Source organism: Colossoma macropomum, unplaced genomic scaffold (assembly GCF_904425465.1).
Source record: "Colossoma macropomum unplaced genomic scaffold, Colossoma_macropomum, whole genome shotgun sequence".
In the NCBI taxonomy this organism is placed as follows: Eukaryota; Metazoa; Chordata; class Actinopteri; order Characiformes; family Serrasalmidae; genus Colossoma; species Colossoma macropomum.
In genome coordinates, this window is record NW_023494805.1 from 34,845,242 (window position 1) to 34,872,353 (window position 27,112).

The 27,112-nt window shown below is 38.4% G+C and overlaps 1 protein-coding gene across 2 annotated transcripts; it reads left to right on the top strand.

Annotated features, from left to right (window-relative positions):
- Positions 1-1,335: 1,335 nt before the first annotated feature.
- Positions 1,336-26,789, top strand: mrc1a (mannose receptor, C type 1a). Of its 2 annotated transcripts, XM_036596946.1 has the most exons (32): positions 1,336-1,557; positions 1,926-2,327; positions 3,042-3,215; positions 4,169-4,324; positions 4,556-4,669; positions 4,765-4,905; positions 5,712-5,894; positions 7,475-7,632; positions 7,745-7,858; positions 9,855-9,970; positions 10,101-10,249; positions 11,718-11,914; positions 12,108-12,223; positions 12,554-12,638; positions 13,279-13,423; positions 13,717-13,755; positions 13,915-14,081; positions 14,164-14,228; positions 14,306-14,406; positions 14,509-14,648; positions 14,795-14,903; positions 15,715-15,887; positions 18,806-18,847; positions 19,033-19,065; positions 22,119-22,221; positions 22,357-22,589; positions 22,726-22,891; positions 24,354-24,506; positions 24,831-24,947; positions 25,082-25,243; positions 25,835-25,867; positions 26,116-26,789. In XM_036596946.1, the coding sequence occupies exons 1-32, from the start codon at positions 1,485-1,487 to the stop codon at positions 26,349-26,351; spliced, it is 4,395 nt and encodes a 1,464-aa protein (XP_036452839.1). In that variant the 5' UTR covers positions 1,336-1,484; the 3' UTR covers positions 26,352-26,789. The 2 variants fall into 2 exon arrangements, with proteins under 2 accessions (XP_036452839.1, XP_036452840.1); XM_036596947.1 differs by lacking the exons at positions 18,806-18,847; positions 19,033-19,065.
- Positions 26,790-27,112: the final 323 nt, after the last annotated feature.

The window sequence follows — 27,112 nt, forward strand, 5'->3', positions numbered from 1 at the left end:
GCAAGGCACAAACCACTGCTGACCAAAAAGAACACAAAGGCTCATCTCACATTTGCTAAAAAACATCTAGATGATCCCCAAGACTTTTGTAATAATATTCTGTGCACTGATGAGTCAAAACTGAAACTTTTAGGAAGACACGGGTCCCTGGCCTAAACATGTCAAACATGGTGGTATTGCAATGGTCTGGGGCTGCTTTGCTTCTGCAGGACCTGGACGACTTGTTATAACTGATGGAACAATGAATCCGGCTCTCTATCAGAAAATCCTGAAGGAGAATATTCACCTATCAGTTTGTGAACTGAAGCTCAAGTGCAGTTGTGTTTGTGCAGCAGGACAATGACACAAGCAAGTCCACCTCTGTATGGATCAAAAGGCACAAAATTAAGGTTTTGGAGTGGCCGAGACAGGCAGTTTATGCTCAAAAACCCTCTAACGTAGCCCGATTAAAATAATTCTGCAAAGAAAAGTGGGTCAAAATTCTTCTTTAGCGATGTAAAAGAGTCTTAAGTTATCTCAAACGTTTGATTGCAGTTGTTACTACTGTGGGTGGCACGACTAGTTATTGGGTTTGGGGGGACAATTACTTTTTCACATGGGTGATATAGGTTTTGAATAAATCTTTATCTTCAATAAATGGAACAATCATGTCAAAGCTGCATTATGTGTTTACTTGTGTTGTCTTTATCTTATATTAAAATAAGTTTGGATGATCTGAAACATTTAAATCAAAGAAATCGAGTGAGGAGCAAATATTTTTCATGGTACTGTAATCCTTGGGAAAGTCAGTCCAGTATGCTCTGAAATTTGACAAAAAAACTGTCGAATCAATGAGTTTCCTATAGCTTATTCTAGTTGACCCTCATTAAATTAACTGAATGAGAACAACCTCTTTAACATAGTTATAAGTGCCTAATCTTGAATAATCTCATTTAAATATAGTGAGTGAGATAAAGCAACAGTTTAAGTATTCATATGTAGGTGTTCAAATGCTACATAAGCTACTAATGAATAGTACTGGCATATAATTTACTTAGCAGCACTCACCACTCCCATTTGAATGACAATATTTGAAGTTAGCCTTAAACATGAAAGGCACTTGGTGGTTTAATTTGTTCATTCATTCACTTACCCATCCATTCATTTATATAGTAAATGATAAATTTGTTTAAAAAATACCTTTAAGATAACAAAAACCATTTAGAATGTGTGCATGCATATGTGTGTATGCAGAAGAGAGACTGAGAGGATGATACAGAGATGCTTTGCTCAGCAGGGAAACACGTGAAGTGCATTGGGGTTCCTGTATTTAACTCCCACCCCCAAAAGGACTCACACTACATTACTACTACCTTTAAACCCAGTTAAAGGCAAGTGTGAGTCCCACGCTGATTGGGCCAGAGCAGAAACCCACACATACAGACGCGTGAAGACATACTCCCTCCCTGGATTACTCTTCTTGGATTATGAACTAAAGCTGAAATATGAAGAAGTTCAGTTTTCCTCTGTTTGTGCTTCTGTGCCTCTGCACATCTTTGCACTACACTGTTCAACTAGGTAAGGACTTTAGTAGCTGTGTTTTTTGGATTAAATGTATAGTGCTTGAAAAATACTGTTGTGAAGTACTGTTAGAAGTTTAGTTAACAATTTTGAAGTCACCAAGAACATGCAGGCATATATTACATGCAATGATTGTAATGTGACTGTTATATGATACTGCTAATACAATATATGATCAACAATTTTTAATGTAAGTTAATAGTAATAAGATTTCATTCTGAATGTCTGTTGGTTCATTCATCATGAATTGTTCACACATTATAAAGGGCAGCTGGCATTTTCAAATATGATAAAAAAAACCTGAGGTTTTGATCTGGCTGCAACAATATAGTTAATAATTTATTCCCTGTTCTGTGTTCTCACAGACAGCAATGCTTTCCTCATCTACAATGAGGCTCACAACAAGTGTGTGAAGGTGGTGAACCCCAACAGTGCTCAGGCCACCGACTGCGACCCATCCTCGGACGCCCAACGCTTCCGCTGGATCTCCTCTTCTCGCGTTCTGAGCGTCTCCCACAAGTTCTGCCTGGGGGCTCAGGACCTCAAAGAATGGGTGAGGGTGATAGTCCTCCCGTGCAAGGAGCGGAGTCCCATGCAGACATGGGAGTGTAAAAACGAGACCCTGTTTGGTCTAAAGGATCAGCCCTTGCATTTTAACTATGGGAATCGCCATGAGCCCAATATCGTGATGTACAAGGGAACTGGTTCCTGGAGCCGCTGGCAGATATACGGGACCAAGGATGATCTGTGCTCTCATGGATACCAAGGTATGTTCACCACTGTGCTGACTGATTGGCCGATAGGTAGTTATGCAGGTAGTTCCAGACTATAGATTGAATTTAAGCAGGAGGCTCATCATTTGACTATATGCACTAATGCATGGTGCACGTTCTGCATGCCAAAGTGTTAAACTTTGTCTCTTAAACTTGAGTGATGTATTGCTCTGTCTAGTCTTGTGAGCTAGTTCCGATTATGATGACTGGTCAGGTTTTAGTGGATGTAGAATTTTTAACTGCAACGAAAGAGCAGCCAGAAAGTCGATCAAACAAGTGTGAGTCCAATATAGCAATCAGCTCTATACAGGATGCATATCAGTACTGAACAGGAATAAACACAAGCACCTTGCTAGGAAAAAAAATGTGAACAAAAATACTGCACAGTAGGAGCACTAGAATGAATGCTGCATACAGGCCTCTGATGATTGGCTGGAATTGGAAACAGGTATCTGGAGACTTTGAGCACTGAGTGCATTACATCCATAATTATAATTTGTGATTATTTTGGTCCCACTTAATATCATGTTTCCTCTTTGAAAGATATTGCATTTACTTATGTAATTATAGCATATAAACCATTGAATTAATTGATCCTTCCGCATTTTCTGTTAGTGGTTCAAGGTTTGTTACTGTAAATGGTTCAATGCTTGTTATTTACATTCCATCTCAACTAGTTTCTTTACTCTCACTCATTGTTTTCTGCAGAGGTGTTCACCATTGGTGGCAATGCTTACGGCAGCCCCTGCCAATTTCCCTTTAAGTTTAAAGACAAGTGGTACGCTGAGTGCACCGTGGATGGCCGATCTGATGGGCAGCTCTGGTGCTCCACAGAGACGGACTACGACAAGGACAAGAAATGGGGTTTCTGTCCCACCAAATGTAAGACAACTCTAATTTTACAGTGGAAAAATGGCTTAAGAGACCTTGAAATATTAGACCAGTATTGTACTATAATAAATATGATAGCGCAGATACAATTTTCTCTAGTATATATTAACTCAGAATGAACTCCCTTGTATATCTGTGGTAAGTTTGTGTTTGAGTTTAATGTGTTTCATTCCTGCTTTGCTGTTTTATAAGTATTTCAATCATTTGTTCAGATTCATTAATTCGCAGTTGAGGAGAAACGTTTGGTAATTTCTGTTTGGAATGGTAGGAATCACACAGAAGGCATGCAGGGAGCAGAGACCACACACTAAGTGACAGCTATGCAAAGCCAAAAGTGCTGTGGTAGTTAAAAAGGATGATTTTCCTGTTTTGCTCTGTCCTGTATTAGGGCCATAAAATGGGGGTCAGTCCCAGTATCTGGTCCTGGGACTGACCTGCTGATACACACACTTCCTGTGAAGTTGTTTCCTGTGCTCTCTGTTTTCCTGTTGTAATGCAGATGTATGCAAGGGGTGTTTTTTGCTGTCTATGTATGATTCCCCTCATTTCGGCATTAATATACATTACATTAATAGAAATAACTAGATTAGTCAGACATGTGCCATTAAAGTAACTTCCTTTTGGGATAAAACCTCATATCTCCAAAATGGTAACTGTACAGAAGATGGAAAAACACATTTTTCATGGAACTAAATTTGGTTCTCTGGCATTTTTGGCCATTTCTGTTTGTTAGTTTTGTCATGAAATGTTGACACAGTGTAAAGGGCAACTGGCATTTTCAAATTATATTAAAAACTGATCATACGAGATTTCGTATATATGTATATGTTTTATTTTATAGAGCATTCAGTAATTATCAGAGCAGCCTGCTGGAAAAAAAAACAGACAAACAACTAACAGCATTTCTTTCTCTCTCTCTCTTTTTCTGTGTATGTGTATATCAGCAACGTCGGGTTGGGACAGTGATCCAGTAACTGGTGTGCTTTACCAGAGGAACACTCAGTCAGTACTGACCTGGCACCAGGCTCGTAAGAGCTGCCAACAGCAAGGCGCTGATCTCCTCAGCATCATAGAGCTACATGAGCAAACATACATATCAGGTACACAAAAACACAAACCTGAACTCGTCGACCAGGAAACTTGAAGTAACACAGGAAAACAAATACAGACATTATTACAGCACTAAGCAATACAACAATAATTATTATGGACTTCACACTGCTTTCTATAGAGAACATGCTAACAAAATGTGAGGTTTCACAAAATACTCTTACAAAATAAGAGTTAAGACTAATAACTGAATAATAATGAATTTTGCTGTCTTTTTGCAGGTTTGACTAATACACTTGGCTCTTCTCTGTGGATTGGACTGAATAGTCTAGACTTTGAGAGTGGCTGGCAATGGAGCAATGGCAACCCATTCCGATATCTAAACTGGGCTCCAGGTACACACACATACTTGCGCTACAGCATGCAGTCTAATATTAAACCCACTGTTTCAGACAAATTGGTGTTAAAATACCTGTACCCTATTTCTCAGGCCACCCCTCATTGGAGCCTGGCCTGAACTGTGCTGCATTAAATGCTGGGAAGGCATCTAAATGGGAGAGTATGAGCTGCAGCAAGAAACTGGGTCACATTTGCCGCAAAGGAAACTCCACTATCATTACGCCTACCGTGGGTAAGACATACACACACAAATGCTTAAACTCACACATATACAGTGGTGTGAGACCATCCTTTCATTTATTTAGTTTCCAGTCAAAATGGCACAATAGTACACAATATTTGTTTTTCAGCATCATGCCTTTACTACAGCGTGCATTGTTTTCAAGAGATTTGCTTTCAGTGTTTCCAAAGAAAATCTGCAGGGATAATTTTCACACACTCCATAGTTCAGCCTAAGAAGTTGGTTCCATTTTCTGCTTCTCGCATTCTAAGTAATCCCAAACACATTCAGTGATGTTGAGGACTCTGGGGAGGTCAGTCTATTGTTCTGAGACCACCAGCAGCTTCTTTGTTTGATTTGCAAATGTTATTCTTTTTTGTCTATTTCCTTTTTTCAGTAACAGCTTCTTGACAGCTACACATCCTTTTAGACTCATAGTGTTGAGTTGTCTTCTCACAGAGGAAGGATGGACAGAAACACCTGTGGATTTTTCAGATCTGAAGAGTAGAGCTTGATTTTTTCCTCTCTCTCAGAGATGAAAGCTTTAAGCACTGTTTATCTGATGGTGACTCACTTGATGGCTCTGTATCTTTTAATAAATTAGTTCCAGTTTTGGGAACTCCTTTTTTTATTTTTAAAAATATGCCATTCCTTATGCAAATAGATAATAAATCACTGAAAAATTAGTTATTTATGCTTAATGGCCATTTTCACTGTAAATTAAATAAATGAAGGGTGGTCTTAGTACTATTCAAATTTTACATTTGCACCTTGTTTATTGATCTACCTCTCCATCATTCTGTGTGTGTGTTACGTAGATAAGGATCAGCCCAGTTTCTGCCCAGCTCAGTGGGTGCCGTATGCAGGCCACTGCTACTCTATCCGACGAACTAAGATGATGTGGAAAGATGCTCTGGCAGCCTGTCATAAAGAAGGAGCAGACCTGGCCAGCATTCACAACATAGAGGAGCACAGCTTTGTCATCTCTCAGAGCGGATACTGTAAGAATGTACACATGCAGACAAGCATTATTCGGGTAAAAGCTTTTTGGAGTTACAAAAAAAAGAAATACTGCTGATGAATCTAGCTGCCATACGTTTTACAATGTTGTATGGATTTATGCATTTCACTGCAGAATTAAGCAGACTGAGAAAATGATTTCACAATGTCAGTGATTTTGTTCAAGAGGAAAATGGTTAATTTTTGTACAAGATACACTGTAAAAAACAAAAAACTTTAAAATGTTAGTTACTGGGCTGCCTTAAAGAGTTAATAGAACTAAGTTAATCGGATGTTAACTTTTAAATTAAAACACCATTTTTTTTACAGTGTATTAGTTTTTCGCTAAAAATGCAGAAAACTGATTTGCAGTGTAAAGCTAATGTAGTATTAAAGAGATAATTATGGTTCCATAATCTGATTGGCTAAGCCATCTTTAAAGTCATTGCAAAATACTAACCATATTTACTTATGACCTCATACATCAATTGTATTAATGCAACAATATGAAAAAAAAAAAACATGCTACCTCTGAGTGGCTGAACCACCTAAGCATTCACCCTATCGACAAGTTCATGGATTCGTTCAGAGAGTCCGAAAGTGAGGCCTCTTTCTCTGGGTGGGTAGGATGGTGTTCCCTCATCACTCATTGTGATGCTTGCTAGCACGGGGGTCCGTTTGCTGCCGTGACAAAATTTACTGATAGCGTTCAGTAAATGTTGTGTCCAATAATGCTGCATCGGAGCCGGTTGTAAAAGATGCGGTGACTTCATGTGTCTGAGAAGAAGCACGTGATAGCCTTCACCCTCCCATGCTGGTAGAGCGATGTGATGGGGAGACTTAACTAATGGCTAAATTGGGAAGACAACTAGGTATAAATACATGTTACCTGGCAGCCATAGCCTACTGCTAACAAACTACATTGCTGCATTGTATTCTATCATATTGTATTTACCATGCTTGAAGAGTTAGGCAGGATTCACAGCCTCCCAAGCATTCTTATTGCTTTATTGTGCTATTGGTTTGACAGAGATGGTGTAAAATTTTGGGACCTTTGTGTTTGAGTAAAATCAGGAACATACTTGCAGCATTAATGTCTGATTCCCACTGAGCCTTTTGACACGTATAGTCCCATGCAAAAGTTTGGGTGCCCTGGTCAAATTACATGTTAACACATCTTCTACAGAGAAACTACTGCATGTTAGTCCACAATTGCTGTTTTTTTTTTTGATGAATGTAGCATGTTGGAGAAAAACATATATTGCAAAATATGACCTGTGTAAAAGTTATGGCACATTTTGTATTTTACGTTTTTTTTTTTCCAGTCTGTTAAGCTCTGCAAATTAACAAATATTATGCAAAACATGTTTTATTCAAGTTAGAATAACTTAGAAAATCGACATAGCATGTAATTTGACCAGGGGTGTACATGCTTTTGCACACAACTGTCTATTCAACAGCACATAATAAAACAATCTTCATAGTTTACATTCAGACTTTTCTCTTTAGCTATACTAACTTGTGTCAATGATTTTGAATAACCTCCTCCATGTTGTTTCATGTTTGTATGTGTGTTCCACAGTGTCCACTGATGAATTATGGATAGGTTTGAATGATCAGAAGACTCAGAATCTGTTTGAATGGTCAGACAGAACCCATGTTACCTTTGCCAAATGGCTGGTAGGAGAACCTTCACATACCACTAACCTCAGAGAGGACTGTGTTCTCATGAAAGGAAAGGTACTCCATTTATGTGCTATATAACTAACACCACTGCTCGTACGTTTCACATTGGTCAAGTGTGTTCTAGTCTCAGAAGTGAATGTGGGTATTTCTTTTGATGATACTGTAGGAGGGGAAATGGGCAGACCACATGTGTGAGAAGGAACACGACTTCATCTGTAAGAAGAAAGCCTCTAGCAAACCTGCAGGATCACCTGACATCATCAGTCCTGGATGCCCTGTTGTGAGTCGTACACTCTCCTCCTCCTTACACATACACATGTCTTAAAAAACTACTCTTTTTTAAACTCTTTTGTACAATATACAGTAACTTTACAACCAATAAGTACAGGACAACAGAGAAAAAACACCAGCTGTTGGTCAACTGCAGCACTTATAGTTATGTGTGTTTTTAGATGAATAAAACTGCAAAAAGAAGTACAGATAAAATGATGGTGCATATCAAGTGTTTGAGGAAAGGTTTCACAGTAAAGTAGAGCGGCTCAGTGCAGAAGGTAAAGCACAACAGATGAAAGTAAGTAGTACAACTGAGGTAGCAGTTCACTGAGAATGTTTAAAGGTCCATTAGGTAGATCCGTTCAGTCTGACTGCCTACAGGAAGAGACTGTTCATGAGTCTGGAGAACTTGGCCCAGATGCTCCCTAGCCTTCTTCCTTTGCTCAATGTAGATGTCCTTAATGGCTGGCAAGCTCGACCCAGTGATGGACTAGGCAGTCTTCGCTACCCACTGCAATGCTTTCCTATCTGAGACAGAACAGTTTCCATACCAGACATTGATACTGCAGGTCAGAGTGCTCTCTTCTGTAGAAGCAGTTGATGACAGGTGTGCGCACGCCAGCCCTCTTCAGTCTCCTTAGGAAGTAGAGGCACTGCTGTGCTTTCTTCACTGAGTAGATGTTCACCAGGACCAGGAAAGATTACCAGTGATGTGTGCTACCAAGTACTTGATGGAGATGCGCTGATGAAGTGATGGATTGAGAGACTCTGTTCTGGATCCTGACTGTCTGAGTTCTGTTATTCAAGAAGTCTAAAACCCAGTTACAGAGAGATGAGCTTAGTCTAAGTGAGTGTAGATTGCTGAACAGCTTCTTGGTTATGATGGTGTTGAATGCTGAGCTGAAGTCGCACAGCATTCTAATATGTTTCCTCATTGTCCAAATGTCATAAGGCCAGGTAGATGGCAGTGGTTATGGCATCCTCAGTGGAGTAGTTTTGCCTGTAGACATATTGGTGGGGGTCTGGTGAAATAGTTCTTTGCAGAGAAACTTCACAACTCAAGGATTTTCTTTACAGTGATGTTGATACGAACCACAGGTCACGATGTTTATAATGCAAATATAGCTATTTTATTTACAATCCAAAATGACCAGTGAACCTACATGTGTCTTCTGATGATTATAATGTTAAAACTGCATTACATCTGAAAAATGTTTTCTACTATTTTGCCTTACTATGGCTTCCTGTACACAATAAATGTTTTAAAAAATACATTTTAGGCCAAAGTGTCATCTCAAAACTACTGTAAAACAATGTCTCAGTCATCAGGAAACATATTAATAACTATTTAGTGTAACAACTTTCTGTGAGGTAGCATTTTAAAAGAATTAAATGCTTAGACATTTGGTTTCCACCACGTCCACTTCGAATAATACTGAACAATTCACATCAAACCAATCTTACTTTATTTACATTGTAATCATTTAATTTTGCAGAAATTTTGTTGAGATCTTACTCAGAGTTCAGCTGACACCGCACTTCCTTTAAACAGAATATCCACGCAACTGCTTTTCTCCATTTAGTGAGAAAATGATGAATAGGATGTGATGTGCCACAAAAAAAGACAAAATGACAATATCTGAGAAGATTCACGTTGTGTCTTTCTTTGGAATGCTGATTCAGTGTTCCCGAAACAATAAAGCTGTGAAAAACATCCATCTTCAGTCACAGGGTCAGAGATCATTACCGCAGGAAAATGCTGATGAGGCTTACTTTTGAATGTTGCTGCTGGCCAAGTTAATGCCATTTTCTAGGATATGATTTCTTCTGTACTGTAGTCCTTGATGAGAAGCACTAATGTTGATGATACCTTAACATTTTTTTTTCTTTTCATTTCGTCAACACCCTCTGACTCAAGGTCTTAGCAGACAGAAAAACAGGTCCATACACTAAGTAAAATATCATACCTGTTAATAAGCTGTTTGATTTCTGTGGTCCCCCAGGGTTGGATCAGGTTTAGCTCTTACTGTTACAGCATTGCTATAGAAGCCAAAACCTTCAACGAGGCCAAAACGACATGTGAGCAGAAAGCAGCCAGCCTAGTCCATGTAGCTGACAGGTAATACATACATCAGTTCAGTTTAAATTGCTTATCTGCATGTCAGTGTACAACTTTCACAAAGTCACATTATATAGACACTTTAGTCTCTCCTCTTGACCCTGTATGTGATAATGTTTTCTTTCATTAGGTATGAAAATGCTTTTCTGATCAGCCTGGTTGGCCTGCGGCCTGAGAAATATTTCTGGATTGGTCTGTCCAACACAGAACGAGTTGACCGCTTCAAGTGGACAAATAAGGAAACAGTGAAATTTACACACTTCAATGTAGGAATGCCAGGTATGTTCACCAATAATACTATAGAGTGTAGCTTGGTTTAAAGGGGAATTCCATCCTGGAGATGTAAACAAGGTCATTCAGGGTGGTTTGGTGTGTAATGCTCCATTCTAGAGAAACTTACCGATTTCTTTGCAGTGTTGATGATAAGAACCAGGGGTCACAATGTCTACAGTGCAAATAGCAATTTTGTTCATCTATATTTCCATTCTTAGTCCATGACAGGGATCAGTAATAAACAATAAGAACAGCCCATATACTCATATGTAAATTTACAACATTTTTATTGGAAATTTACATATTCATGCCATTGTTTGCTGTTTTATATCTGACACTACTTTCACTAAGCCTATTCGTTTTGATAAACATGTCTTTATGTACTTTACTACACTTTCAGCTGAATTGTTCAGAAAAGGGAGCAGGGAACAGACTTCACATGTTCAGTTTGTAGCAGAGATGTGTAGGTTGGTTGTGGTGTAAACACTGGTTGTTGCTTTGTGGTATAAACATGACTGATCAGGCTGAGAATATTTTCAATTATTTGCCAAAAACCAAAATGTGTTGCGCCCTGCACTGTGATTCACGAGCTGCTTCATTCTTCTGATCCTAATCAAACACTATATTTTCAACCTGCAAGGCAAAATCCTGTGAGTTTACATAATGTTATTCCATAGGTCCTTTTTTTCATTAATGTGAGACTCTTGTGTCTCTTTCTAGGCTCTTTCTGTTCTTAGCCACACATTTTTAAGACTATAATGCAAATTTACACCTGGTTTTAAAAGCCAAAGAACAGTCCACGCAAAAACGGCCGCCGCAAGCTGCTCAAGCTTTAGAATATCGAGCAGACTATGTAATCTGACACGTATTGAACATCTCCACCCATTTTTTCACCAACCTCCTCCATTTTGCACCGCCCTACCTCAAATGCATATGCAAGAAGGAGAGAAGCGCATTCTGCCTTTTTTTATTTGCATGGTGCAGAATCTGCATGATTAAGCATGTGTGCAAATTTAGTACCTAACATGCAGAGAGAAAGCGTCTGCATTGTGTCTAAAACTGGTGCTAAAATCTCAGTACTTCAGGCCCAAAGAGTTTTAGTCTGGAGCAAGTTTTTAGCTGAAGACTTATTTTAGCCACACCCTGCATTATGCTCAAAATTTGCTAAAATTTTCACTACAATAAATTCAGCAAATAAACAGAAAGTGTTCTTTGTAGAGGATGACGTTCTCAGTCGTGGAAATGTTGGTCAAATTAAATGCTTTGTTGATTTAAGTGAAAGTAAGTTACACATCCTGTACAGAGAGCTCACTTCTGTGTTTAAACTTCATTTTTTTTGCATACAGTTGTATAGAAGAATGATGTGGAGAAGTACTGCTGACTAATCATATTGATGTAATAATAACTTTGAAGAGACACCTGGAAACTAACAATACTTTTGAATCACACATTATTTTCTGTGACTGTATGACAGATAGGCACCGTGGTTGTGTTGCAATGAAGACTGGAACTTCAGCAGGATTATGGGATGTACTGTCATGTGAAAGCAAACAGAAGTACATCTGTAAGAAAACAGCAGATGGCGTTACTACAACCAAAGAACCTCCTACAACGCAACCTCTCAGTTGCCCCCCCAAATGGATCAAAAAAGATTCTGCCAGTTGCATGCGGGTATGATTACGCAAACACACGCACACACAAACAAAGCCGTGATCATTTTGAATGTTACCATATAAATGGACTCCAGCACTCATAAAAAATCAACTTGTGGCTCCATGCTGCTCCTGGTGACGTGATTCTAGTTGATAAAGTGATAGACAGACACAATCGTAACAAACCTCTCACTTTGACCCTAACTTTTCAGATATACAAGTCTAAAAATGAGAATAAGAAGACATGGTTTGAGGCCCGTGATTTCTGCAGAGCCATTGGTGGTGACCTAGCTAGCTTCCACTCTGAAAAAGAAACTGATACTCTACCGTAAGTGTATCTAAATTGTTTAACCCCTTAAAATCCCAGGGGATCCCATTATTACATGCTAATGCTTATTATTCAGTAACTACAGGGACTTTAATGCCAACTGGCTGAGCTATTCTTAGACTATAGGAGTATGTAATGAAACTTTGGGCACCTGGACATGTAAAGTGTTGAGCTTTTGAGTTATGAATGTCCCTCTATCTCATAGACAATCTATGGAGATCCTCAAGGTTCAGTCTTTGGTCCACATTATTTTTTACCGGCATTGTTGTTGTATAATGTACACTATGTTAGTAGCAGCATGTTTATGTGTAATTTACTGTCTGCTAAAAGGTATGGTGGGGGTTCTGATCCTGCATGGATTGGCTTTAACTCGCTGGATGCTAATGTTGGCTTTGTGTGGACAGATGAAAGTCCAGTAAGTTCATTTTTAATTAACTTTCTTTTTATGTCCTCTTATTATAATATTTTCTTCATTGCTTAGGGTTTTAGTTAAATTAGATGACATACAAAAAAAAACTTGAACCCTAGTCATTGACCTCTGTACACATTGACCAGACATCATTACCCAGGAATGGAATTTATAAGGCAGGGGCCTATTTAAGAACACCAGGTCTATGGAAGAATTTGATGCCCTCAAACTGACTAGTTAATTTTCATGTATATTTTTCCTATGTATTAATATGCTATATGTCCAAAAATTCTGTCAAAAAAGTTCTGTAAGTGTCTTATACGTTCCACTACTTGGGAATGGCTTTTTTGCATTGTTAAAAATGGTATAAAAAAGTTTATCACTTTAGTTTAACGGTCTTTATACTAATATAATGTGATTAGTGGCATAAGAACTTCATAAATACGAGAGCATTGCTTTATAAATATACTGTTCAATGCTTATGCCTGAGTTGTGGCCTTCAAATAAAGTGTTAGCACATTTTGAATAGTGCAAAGCAGTCAAGGTCAAATCTGATTAAATATGTAGGGTTTTGGTAACATATGCTAGGTTTATGTATCCACTTCTGATTTCTTTTCTCCAATGTGTCTGTGTTTCTACATGTTAGTCAGACTACGATAACTGGGCCTATGGGGAACCCAATAATTTCAATGATAATGAGCACTGTGCAGAAGCTACCTTCTACTATGGTCACAGGTGGAATGACAGGGACTGTGAAGCCTACAATGATTGGATCTGCCAGATACGATTGGGTAGGTAACATATGTACACACACATAATCACATACATATAAACACATAACAATATTTTTCAGTTATCTGCATGCAAACAGTACTCCTGTATACCACAATAGTGCACGCACACAATTTTCCCAGTCCTATAATTATCAAGGCTATTTAAATATTAATGTTGTCATTCATGAACAGTGTCAAGTCAGTTAGAGAAGGGAAAACACAAAAAATATTTTAGGAGTGTCAACAAATTTGATTTCACTTTGATCAGACAGTACTTGTGAGTGTGAATTTTAATAATTGAACTTCTGCAGGTGTAACTCCAAAACCACCACCTACGAATTCCCCCCAAGGTAATTGCAATATCCATTGTGTCCCTTCCACGACTTTCAAATAGACTGTCAAAGCATTTGAAATACTGTTTAGTATTTGAAACAAATGTGAATTTTTCCTGTAATGTAAGTTTGATTTTTGTGTATTTTACATGTGTGTGCTTCTTTTCCACACCATAGCGGAGTTTAATATGACTGATGATGGCTGGATTCAGTTCAATGGCAGTCAGTACTTCATCAACAATGACCGCTTATCTATGGAAGATGCTCGTACATTTTGCAAAAAGAACCATTCTGATCTCGTTGTTATTACTGGCCAAACTGAGAGGAAGTTCATATGGAAACAGGTATGATACTAAATCTCTGTTTTTTTAATAGATCAGGCAATGTTGTAGCATTTCCTAATGTTTTATGAATTTCTTCTTGCAGATTTCAAGGGCCAGTGAGGATCAGTACTTCATTGGAATGACAGTGGGACTGGATAAATCCTTTAGGTATATATTGAATGAATGTTTGAAAACACTTTTGCTCACTGAAAATAAAATGAATGCTTCTTTATTTGTCCTCCCAGTTGGGTGGATGGTTCCCCAGTGGTCTATACAGCATGGAACCAAAATGAACCAAACTTTGCCAACAATGATGAGAACTGTGTTACCATTTACAAGAGCATGGGTAAGAGCTATCTACATTGTTTCTTTTTGATAACGGCAGTTGTTGTTATTGGAAGATTTCAGTAAAGTTTTATGGGTGCATCAAACCATGTCTATCTGTCAGGATTCTGGAACGATATTAATTGTGGAGTGCCGTTACCCTCTATCTGTAAAAGAAGTAGTAATTTTGCCACCAGCACAGTGGCACCTACAGCTGTACCAAAGGGAGGCTGTGCCCCTGAATGGACTTCTTTCCAGGGAAAAGTATGTGACATTTCAGTTACAGAAACAATAGTTTTTAAAAAACTACAAATAAATAAAAACATCAATTACAAAAAATTAACAAACACTATCATGTCCTCTGTATCATGTACTCTATCATGTCCTATCTAATTGGAATTTCTTTCCAGTGTTATAAATTTGTAGGGAAGGGTAGTGAGAAATCATGGCATGATGCTCGGCAATACTGCATCTCTCAAGGAGGCAACCTGGTCTCCATTCGGAGTGAAGCAGAACAAGGTGAGTTCCAAACATTTTTGCAACAATGAAGTCATGTTTATGCACCAAAGAGTTTTGTGCCTGTTTTGATTTGACGAATGTGGAGACAAAGTACAGAATATTACTCTTGGAATAATGGTATGTATTGTGCCCAGGCCAAAGATTTTAGGTCAGTTTGTCAAAGTAGAACAAATATTAAACATAGATTAAACATGGCGGAGGTAGTATCAGCCACTGAAGCTGGCTCACCTTACATAAATGGTGTTGTAACTACATAGTGCTAAACAATAATGGCTTTAAAAAGAAACAGAAATAAGTTTTCTACCTATCTACTAAAGCAGTCCTCATTACTGTGGCTAAATATGCAATGAAAGTCTCATAAAATACTCAGTGCCAAGGCGATGAAGGAAGTCATCAAGGTTAAGTGAAAAGTTCTGGACTTACCAAACTGAAAGTTTATATCCAATCAAGTGCATATTTAATAATAAACTTTTCAGCATAAACAAGAGTTGAAAATAGTTCTTTTGCCATAAAAGGTGAGAAAAGCTTTTCAAAGAGCATTTTTCAAACATTGCATAAACATGTTATGATATGATTAGTGAGATACAGACTACAGGTACTGTAGTTACTATATTTTATTACTTTAAATTCTTAATTTGGTAAAGTATTTACATCCACAAAGGTGAGAACTTATACTGACTTTGTTATGACTTCAATGTAAATTCTCAAACCAATTTAAATAGTATTATAATATTCACAAATATGAAAACATTTTTTATTTTTTATTAGTGCTTTCAGATTCCACTTGGTCTAAACAGTAATTTCTTCCCAGCATTCCTCACTACTATGATGGCCAATGCATATGATGACATGTGGATTGGCTTGAATGATATCAACTGGGAGATGCGCTTCCTTTGGACAGACGGGAAAGGTGTTGTGTTCACCAATTGGGCCAAAGGGCATCCCGTGTCTATTCCAGATGGACGCAGATCGTTTGGAGCAGATGCAAGTACCCCTTTACCTATTACAAACACATATTCATACATATTTGCACATAATCTTATGATCTTACACAGGGCACATAATCTTTTACATTTGTAAAAGTCTGCTTCTAATTGCTTACTGAGAGATGATGCTACGTGACGTGTCTTAAAACATACCACGTTACAGAAAATAAACATAAACGTGAATAGTCTAAATTGTAACAGTAATAATTTGTTTTTAGGAAATATTATTATTCATATCTTGGTTAGAAGAATACTGTTACACAAACTCATGCACTCCACTCCAGCCATTATATGGATTTAGGAGCCTCTTTCTGCAGGCCCTCTAGTGGCCATTCTGCTGGCAGAGTGGAAACTTGCTCTAATGTTTTCAATTAATAACATGAAATAAAATATTTACCCTGGAACTTTATTGTCAGATTAACTAAACTAGAGTGTGTGAGATGTTTAGCTGCTAGCGAGCAATGAAAGGGTGAGAAGCCCCTGCTGTTCCTGTTCACACCTCTCCACAAATATGGATATGCTGTGATAAAATGGACAGTGCAACAATGCAGTTATCTGTCTTCATTTCTCTTCTGTCCTTGTCTGCTTTCTCCTTGAAACAAGTGCATGTGAGTCCCTCTCACAGTTTGTGAATTTTGGACCAAAAGCTCCCACTGTAGAAACCAGTTTATCAAAGGAACGCTGTCTGTGTCAAGGATTCTAAATTTGGTGCTGGAAGTTTGTCCCTCACTTCACTTGGACCATTGACCTGTTTTCACTTTTTATCTTGCTTCAGTTCTCTTCACCCTTTCTGAAGGGTAACTACAATGGTTGTAAATAGTCAGCTTATTAAATTACTTGTGGGATTTCAGATTTTGTGTCATATGTTTGTGGCCATGTGCCCAGTCTTAATCTCTGGTCATCTTTGGACTTACAGACACGCAAACTTAACATGCTCATTACCGAGTAAGTCCGCGGGGCTGTAGGGCTACATCATTCTGGCATTTATATAAGTTGCAAGGGGGATAAAACAGACTTTTTCGAACCTCCTGTGACATCGTTTGGGATGCAGACTTTAGCAGACTTTGTACATGGAGTTTAGAGCTTTAATCAGGCCTGAAATTTTCGTTCGAACTCGAATATAGCCTGAGAATTTTCTGTCCGAGACCAACCCAACCCGAACCATGTCATCAAGTTTTGAGTCTAAAATGGTCTCAAGTACAACAGATTTCTGATTCGAACCAGCCCATCGTCACCCATAATGCTGAATCAAACCTGGTATGGCATCTGTTACCATGTTTTGGCAATAATAGCCATTAGATTACAGATAAATGTATATATATACATATATAATACAGTATCATAAGTAATCAGCTATCCAAAATTACGTATATTTGTCAAGCAACATCCTTTATTTGTTCTTAATACACTTAATGTGTTGTGCGGTGCTGATATAGAAGGTTGTACGCCTTCTCCTATTTAAACCTGAGACTCTACTTCTTTACATCAAACATGTTACATTTACATACTGACCACACAAGATAAAAATACTTTTGGACAAACAAACTAAATCCTTTTGCCTGCACTAGACTGTACTTTCTTGAATGCTTTCGGTATTAATTACGGCCTATCAGCCAAGTGAATTGAGCCAAGTGAAGTGCCCTCTAATTAACCTGTCCTGCAGCCATGTGGCCTCATAGATACAATGTGTGTAACACCCTGTTCTGTTCCCTCCTTGTCTTTCTCTGTTTTAGCCTTGGTTTTCTTATTTCCCAGTGTGATGCGTGTTTTTGTATACATCTGCCATGTGCCTGTTGTTGTTTTGGTCTGTCTCCTCCCTGGTCCTGCCCCCTTGTCATCTGCTCCATCTGCCTGAGCTTTACCCTCAGTGTATTTATACCCATGTGTTTGCTCAGTCCCTTTGTCTTGCATTGTCTGTGTTACTCTGTTGCTGTTGCCTTGCCTGTTTTCACTGGTCTTGTTGTTGGGCTTTGTTTCTAGTTGAGTTCTTATTTCTCTGTTCTGTGTTATCATGGACTCTGTTCTACGAACCTCTGCTACTGTTCAGCTTCTGGACTGCAGGTCGCACTTGCATCCAGCCTTGTTGCCTCCTACGTTACAATGTGATGATGTTAAATCCTTCACTGAACGTCCTCTTAGCTCATCCTCACTTGGTTCTTTTCAGCAGTTATGCAATTTTGAAGGAATTGTTCATTCACACATTTTATTTGTATCTGCATTGTCATTCAAAACAAACTTCTCCTTGTTACTCAGATTCAGTCTGAAATAAAATAACATAACAGCTTGTTTGTAACATGAATATACCTCCTGCTTACAATCCATATTGGGCCCTGTCTCTTTTGTTTAAGGCTGGCACATCCCATCTTAGCCAGTTATGACGTTTTCCTGACTGCAATAAGTTCAAAAGATCCATCACGTTGGCAGTTTTGCCATGTGAGTGGTTGAAAGACATTCTGATGATGGGTGATTCGACCAGAAATTTCCTGATTTGTCAGTTGTTTACCGGGCCTCCTCCTGTATGAGTAATGAAGCAACACAATTAGTCATGACTGTAGTGGGCCGGCAGTAGTGGACAGTACGCCAACGAAAAAGGAAACCTGCATTCTCTCTCAGAACAGTGCATGCTACTGAAATTGTAACGCACAAGTTTCTTTAAGATGGAAAATGCAGTGTGAACTTCGAGCACTCAGTGATGCTCACACACAATGTTGGAGTTGCGTCCGGCAAAGAACTAGTACTTGCTGCCTGCATGGAAGATTCAGGCATTTGTAAATCTGGTTCCAAAGAAAATAACCAGTTTCCTTGTTTTGTTTTCACTATTTTTTACACTTACTGTTACACTTTTTAGCATCCATTACATGTTACATATCAAAGTTCTTAAATCTAAATATCTGTTATTACTTTTGTTCAACACAGGTTGATTACATCATGCCAAGGTGGGACCATAGAGACAAAAGGGTAGGTCTTCTGCACATTTGTGCCAAAGTTGCCTCTGATGTGGCCCCTTTTAGAACTGTTTCCAAGGAAAAACTCTCATATTTTAATCTGGTTCTGTGGGAGTTTTCTCACAGGTCTTCTTGTGTATTTTTCTTTACGTTCGTCCCTTAACCTCACTGGTTGATATTTTTTCTTCTGCATTTCAGAGTTTGTGGTTTCAAGAATCAGAAACATTACAGGTAGGCCTTCCAGAAGTTTTGTTCACAGCAGTTTTCACCTCAGTTCATTTGCCATTCTTGACAGCAAGACTTACAGTCCTTGGAATCTTTTCTCTAACTGGAACATGTCCTGATTACATACTTTGTTCATGGCCTTCCTCAGTATTTTCTGGGACGAAACGATAACAGTACTTATGCCTACAAATTCATCAATACCGTCCTCAGAACTCTGAATGCTGTCACAGTATATGTTGCAATGTTCTTCCCCTCTTTACCTTGTGATATTACATAATGAAGCATTTTGTCTTTCATGTATTCTTGCTTTTTCGTTTTCTCCGCACTAAGGATAAAGTTATGGCTTGTACTTTGCCGTTACAGAGCGGCCCCTTAAAAAATAGAATTTCCCTGGAAATATGTCTCTTGGTCCTGGCCTCGCCCTGCTCTCTGCCTTGTATCTATTTCATCTTCTGAAGGGGGCCTAAAGCACTGAGGTCCTTCTGCTAAAGCTTCACTAGCTTGCATATTGCATTTATCTACTGTTTTCCACTGTGCCTAATATTTACAATAGAAAAATGTAGCAAGATGAAAAACAGTCCGAAACTCAGATAAGAAAAGGTTTCTGGATAGTTAGATATCATGTTTTTTTTCTTGTAGCCTGCAAACACATGGTTTGAAATTGCTCAAAGGTGGGTAAAGTAGTCTAAACTCATACTGAAGTAAAAGCATTGATACCTTATTTAAGGAATGACATGAATAAAAAATAAAGGTACCGTGTTGGATATTGATTAGTTTTCAGCTATTGATCAACTAAGACACACTGCACCTTGTGAAGTGTAAATGCACATGGCCAGGGAGCATACGTTTATTAATAAGTTATTATTAACATAAGCACAAACCACACATTACATGGGTAATATACTCTTAATACATAGGCATAGTCCCTAATGATTGGTTAATGTTACAAGATATCATCTCATGTTTTTCTGCCTAGCGACAAAGGCAGACAAACATGACCATGTGCCAGTAGTGGATGGTATCACACTTATGCAGCTTTCAAATCTCACTCAGTCTGGTATCTGCTTATCCCCCTTTCCAGGAGTGGTCAGCTAGGGGCCAGGCAGTTTCTGGTACAGAACACTCCCACGGCTGTAGCCTGACTTCCCTGTCTTACACACACAGTTGCTCAAACTAAGTTGCTTTCACAAACTTGATTATGATCATATACACATATTAAAGTAAGCAAGTGGAATACTGACAAATACAATAAATGTAAATAAATGCAGTTCCCACATTACCTCTCCATAAAACAACTTGAGTAGAAGCATCTTAAAAATCTACTTAAGTACTGAGTATCTTATAGAACTTCAGTGGACCGTCTTAATTCATCCAGCACCTATCAGCAGTAGGGTTGCAACCTCGGTGCAGTAAAATTCCTGCACTAAATTCAGTGGATGGGTAGGTCTGTTCTTGAAACAGTCGAAGGTAGTTAGATATTAGTTCAGCTACAGAACCTAATCTCAGTTGTAGTGCTGAAGTGCTGCCTAGTGCCTAAACATATCACCAGAAGTGCACCTTTGCGGGACAGTTGTCCAGACGTTTAGGGTAATCTGAGCTAATCAAACTCATTATTTATATACAAATTGTTTGATAGGATAATAAGAGGCTGTTTAAACTTCATAATCATTGCTAACATATGAAAATGCTTGGATTCTGCAGCAACCGAAATCCAGGACGATTCAGGTGTCAAAGGAACTAAAGCTGGTTAGGTGCTGTTCTCTTTTTGATGCACTCTTTCTAAAATAAAATGATGAAGTTCAAAGTTAAACCAGTTACTACCTCTATTATTGTGCTATGACTTTTAAATTTCAGCAAGCAACTTGTGGGATCACCTGTCCTTATTTTACATCTTCAGACTGAACTAAAAAAGTAAAATAAGTGAAGGTTGCATGGAGCATTGTTAAACAATACTTCTGTAGTCATTACTTTTTAGCACCCATTATATAAACAATAGCTTGACTGGCACTGTTGATAACACCTAACACACTGTCATTGTATGTTTTTAGGTTCCAAAACCAGTCACAATTAATTTTTACATGACTATTTTCCAATGTCTCAAGCAAGCTGTTTTTGTTACTGTACCTTTAAGACTGATGTATGCAAATGTTGTCTGTTCTGATTGGCTTCCCTGTATTGTGCATCATTCAAAAAGCACTCCAGACTGAAACACTCCTTATAACTTCAGTGTGAACGGGCGCAGTTAAACTGCTGGAGGCTGAATAGGCGGATATATCTGTAAATGCTTTTTTTGTACATTTTCATGCATTTAATAATGTGATAATTACAGAAAATTAGATTTTGTCAATAATTTGTTCAACGCGTTTACATGTGCTTGGGCAATCAGATAATGGGAAAGCTGCATTATAATGGGAAAGTCTGCATTAGTCAGGCAATAATCGGATTTCTGCTTTGCAACCAGCCAATGAAGTCACAGAATAAGACATAAGTGTAGTGGAAAACTCAAATATCATGCCACGCCCTTTTTTTCAAACATCAAGTGACTTAAAATATGAACATACTTCATCTAGAATTAATATTTCAATTTCTTCAAGCATGTAGTTGTTTTTGTCATGGCTCCAGAAGTGTGTTGCATCTCACGGGTGCTGTGTTAAACTCTGCTTGCTGTTTCACAGACAGCGCTTTATTTTCGCACATGCACAGATTGAGAAAAATGAAAGAAATCAGTGTAAGGGTATACATGCACTGAAAAAGCTGATTACTGAGCTAAAACCGAGCTCTCTTAATCGGAATTCTAGAAATCTGATAACAGCCTTAATCTGATTTAAGAAATCAAAGTATGCTGTTTATATGACTACTTGAGTAATCACATAACTGCCAAAATCTGTTAATGGTCATATAATTGGTGGGCATATAAACACACTCATTGATTTTCATGACATTACAAAAACAATGAATTGAAGCAAGCTGACTTTGGGTTTTGGGCAGTGATTGGCGTGTTTTGAAACTTTAACAGTGTTTACATACTAAATAAACCCTAAATTTCTTTCATTCTGCAGTTCGACTGTGTCATTATGGTGAAGGAACCGAACAGGTTGACAGGCATGTGGAAGGTTGAGGACTGCAGTGAGAATCGAGGTTTTATCTGTAAGAGGAATATTGGTGAGTGGAGAAACTAGTCAGCAGGTCTGTGATTTATTAACGATTACAGCCAGCACTGTACAGTTATCACAGTGACAACACAGACATTACCAGTTTATTTCAGTCTGCTTCTACTATCTGTTTGGTCTAACTCAGACTCTCAGATACAAGTTCCAGCGACAACTGTGTCACCGAAGGCATATTTTGCCCTGGGAAACAACTCATATAAGCTGCAGACGGAGAAGATGAGCTGGGATGAGGCCAGGAGGCAGTGTAAGGCGGACGATGCTGACTTAGCCAGCGTGCTAGACTCCATCACCCAGGCTCTGACCACACTCAGGTTCAGCAAATTCAAAGAGCCAGTGTGGATTGGCCTCAACAGTAACCTGGTACACATACGGATCACTTTGTGTAGTGAGAACAGCTGAAGAGAACTTTGAGCTCTAGATTAAATACATGTTACAGTACATGCAGACACACACATCCCAACGATATATGCGTTCTGACCTTTGCCTTTGTTTGTAGACAAATGGACGGTACCGCTGGGTGGATAACTGGCTTCTGCGCTATACGAAATGGGCAGCTGGGGAGCCAAAGAGAAACCTGGCCTGTGTGTACATTGATACAGATGGAACCTGGAAAACAGCAGAATGCAGCAACACCTACTACTCTCTCTGCAAGCGCTCCCAAGGTAGCTCCTAGGGCTCATTAGAACTGCAAGTATTTCATACAAGGTTTGGATTGGGGTTCCCGATTATCACTGCAGTGTTAAGTGCCCCCTCTGAAAATGTGAGCTTGACAGACTTTGAGAATGGAATTGACCATTGGATGATCCATCATCCATTTATTTATTTATTTATTAAAAACTTTTTGGATAAGCTTACAGAACCTAATGAGAAAGTGTAGCACATAATTGAAAGTGCAGTATTGATTTCAAATGATTTTTATACTGTATGCATGTGAAGGATCACTCCTAGAGATCAAGTTTAGATTAAGTTTGTTTGCTTATCCTTCCACTGAGCTAACATTAGCAATGTGCAAGTTGTGTGTCATTGCTTCACACATGCCTAGTTTCTGTTAGGTTAAAGGCAATTATATTAAAGCTCTTCTGACCTTGCAACAGTTGCTACGAAAGAATGCTTTCTCTTTGTAACACTAAGTTTGAATGCTGAAAAGGGTGGAAAGCCTCCCTCAATTCATACTGTTCACTAACCAACCTAGCAAGCTCATTGGGTGCTTGAATGTGATGCTTGCTGTTCTCCTCTAAGTTCACGTGGGTGCTCTGAGTATGTATTGCATAGCCAATAGTCATCAACAATATAATCCCAGGCTACATACGTATTGGAGGAAGCAGGTGGGGCTTTTGGTGGTGCTGGTGTACAGCAGAGAAAAGACGTATTACAGCAGAAATGTGAAGAGAAATTGCAGAAGAGAAATAAAAGAATGTTGAACCGCACTGTTTACGAGTTTGGAATCACTTCTTAATTTCAATTTTATCCAATAATAATGTATAGAGTTTGAAGCATTATAAACTAGGCACCCTGAGGTATTTATGTATGTATGTATGTATGTATGTATGTATGTTCAATTCTGGAAAAAAAAGTCATAAAATGATAGATAACATACTGTAATTATCTTTTTGTAGTCATTTTTTTGTAGTACATAGTAATTATAAGTTATCTGCCTCAGTATTTGGTCACCACTGTCCAATTAGTGGGCATTCTGGCCAGAGACATGAAGTCATGGCCAATTGGAGATGCTAAATTGTCCCTGAGTGTGTGAATGTGTATGTCAGTGTGTCTGCCCTGTGATGGACTGGTGATCTGTCCAGGGTGTTTCTTGCCTCTGCCCAATGACTGCTGGGATAGGCTCCACCCCCCGCCCCCACCCCCACCCCACGATCCAGAAGGATAAAGAGGTTTAGAAAATTTGTGTGTGTGTGTGTTTTATACATCATTATCTGTCATTTTCACAGCTTCTTACAAATTGTTTGAAACCTGTAGAGGAATAGAATAATATTATACTAATTTAATACATTTATCTGCAACAAAAAGTGATTCCAAACTCATGAACCATAACTCCAAACTCTTAAACAGTAATCTAGACATATTTGTTTCAGGAAGAGCTCCCTTCATTTTGCCCTTCATCTGCAGATATTGCCCCCACTGAGCCCCCCCAGCTCCCAGGAGTCTGCCCTGAACCAAAGAGACACAAGACCTGGATCCCATTCCGAGGACACTGTTATGCTTTCATGGCCGCCAGGAGTGAGAACTGGGCCCATGCCACAGTGGAGTGTATGAGAATGGGTAGGCCTATGTAATCACTTCATATCCTTGGTTATAAAATGTGCAAGCAAACATGTCCTTGAAAAATGTGGCAGCGCTGAACTTTTGCCCTGATTGTGTTGTGCTTTGTAATATAAACATTGTATATTTTGGACTTTTGTCTTTGCATTATATCAGTTTGTATTAGAGCTTCTGCTCCCCTTTCCCTTCTTGTATGTGTGACCATGTGCTTTAGTAAGTTTAGGTATCAGGCTTTGGCTTATAATCCACTGTTTCCAAAATTTTTGAGAATTCTGGTTTCTTCTAAAATCTTGTTAGCCACTAATGATCTGCATCTGTTTACAGGTGCATCATTAGTGAGTGTGGAGGACATGCTGGAAGCCCAGTTCATCCACACGAATCTTGAGATCCTTCAAGATGATGCGAAATCTTTCTGGATTGGCATGCACCGCAGCCACTTAGGTCTGGGTCAAACTTAACCTCACCCCCACTCGAAATACTACTGGACTAATGAGCTTTAATAAGAATAAAACCCAAAACCATAGTGTTTCCAAATAAAAAAAAATCTGTGTATTTCTGTGTTTTTGGTCTCTCAGGTGAGTGGATGTGGATTGATAGCATGGTGGTGGACTACACTAACTGGGCACCCCGACTGCCCAATACTTATGGAGACTGTGTAGAGGTCAGATCCGATAGTGGCTTGTGGTTCAATGTCCACTGCAGTGGCTACAGGGCTTACATCTGCAAAACTGAAAAAGGTCAGTGACAAACAAACACACACACACATAAAAGATTACAAAATGCAGTACTCTGCAAAAGTCAGAGAGCACTCTTAATTTATTCAATTTACAATGAAGTTGGCCATTAAGCACAAGTAGTCCCTTTTGAAGTCATGGAATAAAAAGCAGAAAACATATATTTGACAGAAAATTACACAGAAGCCTCAACACCCAAATATAAAGTTTTTCAGTATTTAGTGTGTCCGCTCTTTGCCTTTATTGTAGCTTCAGTTTTTCAAAAAAATCTGCGGGGATTTTTTTTACCTCCAAAGTTCTGTGTCAGAAGTTGGCAGCATTTTCTTCTTGTCATCATTTTTGAACTGTAGTTATAGAAACGTCCGTTTTTTCATTTATTTTTCTTTGACGTTCCCCTTCTTTATGCAAGTGATTTATTTCATATTAAATCTCCTCAGAAGTACCTTCTGAGAATAATTAACTTCTGCTTAATTGCCTTTTTCATTAAAATTAAACAAATAAAGGGTGAGTGTCTGAGATTCCATTAAAACTGCAGTTAAGTCTTCTAAAAGCTATGGTCTTTTTTGTTTTGTTTTGTTTTTTTTGTTTTTTTAGTTATACTGCCAACCGAGAAGCAACCAGAAATTGGTAAGTATGGATACATTGTTAATATTAATAATATTGTGTGTGTATTGTGTGTATAATATTGTGTGTGTGTATACATATATATATATATGTATATATATATACATATATATATATATATATATATATATATAGACAATACCACAAGGATATTATATGTAGGTGACATTATGGATTTTATAGAGGTATAATTATTGTGTCTGATTGTATTACTTCAGTTTTCCTCATAATATTTAACTTTGCCTTTACAGCACCCCATGTAGACGAAACCCCTCATGGCTATGCAGGCGTCGCTGTAGCAGTTGTCCTGGTGATCATTGCTGTGGCGGGGTTGGCTGCTTTCCTGTTCTACAAAAGGCCAACTATACCAGTGGTTGGAGAGTGTACATTTGACAACACGCTCTACTTTAACAACCCTGCACGATCTAGTAACACCGTTGACACCAAGGGACTGGTCGCCAACATTGAACAAAATGAGCGTGCATAACACCCCCCACACACACCCCCCAACACACACACAAACACACACACACACACACACACACACACACACGCACACACACAGCATACAGCATTAAACTGCATTCACACACACACAGGATAAAACTGTGTTGCAGGGTAAACAGACACACAGACTGACACATACACTGTACTGCACACAAGCTGTTTGGTTATGGAAACGGTGGGTCTGCTCGACGTTGCACAGTGTAAAATGTCACTGTATGTTTTGATGAAATGATGAAATTGGCTTTGTTACTTCAAATCTGTTTACTCTGAAAAATTCAACATCGGCATATAACACAGTACATTCTCATATGTTGTATAGCACTGTATTCATATCTTGCAGCACATAAAATGTTGTTGTTTGTTTCTGTTGTTGTCCGCTTCAAAATTTTTTTTATTGTAAATAAATGTCTACAAAGAATGCAATGTGCAAGATTTACACATTTGTATTTGTTTATTATTATGTCGTTTCAAACTCCTTCATTTTCTACATTTTGTTCAACACTATTGCAAATATAGAGTTGAACAAAACTGCAGACACATTATTTAGTTCTTAATCTTAAGATACATCATTAAGTAACTACTGACAAGGATTTGGCAACTATTATGAAGTTAGTATTAAATTCAGCCACATTTTATATTCTAATTTTGTTTACGAGACATGAACATTATGTATATAATTGACACTTCAGTTTCTCACTCTTCTAACAACATAGTCATATGCAAAGGTTTGGACTCCCCTGG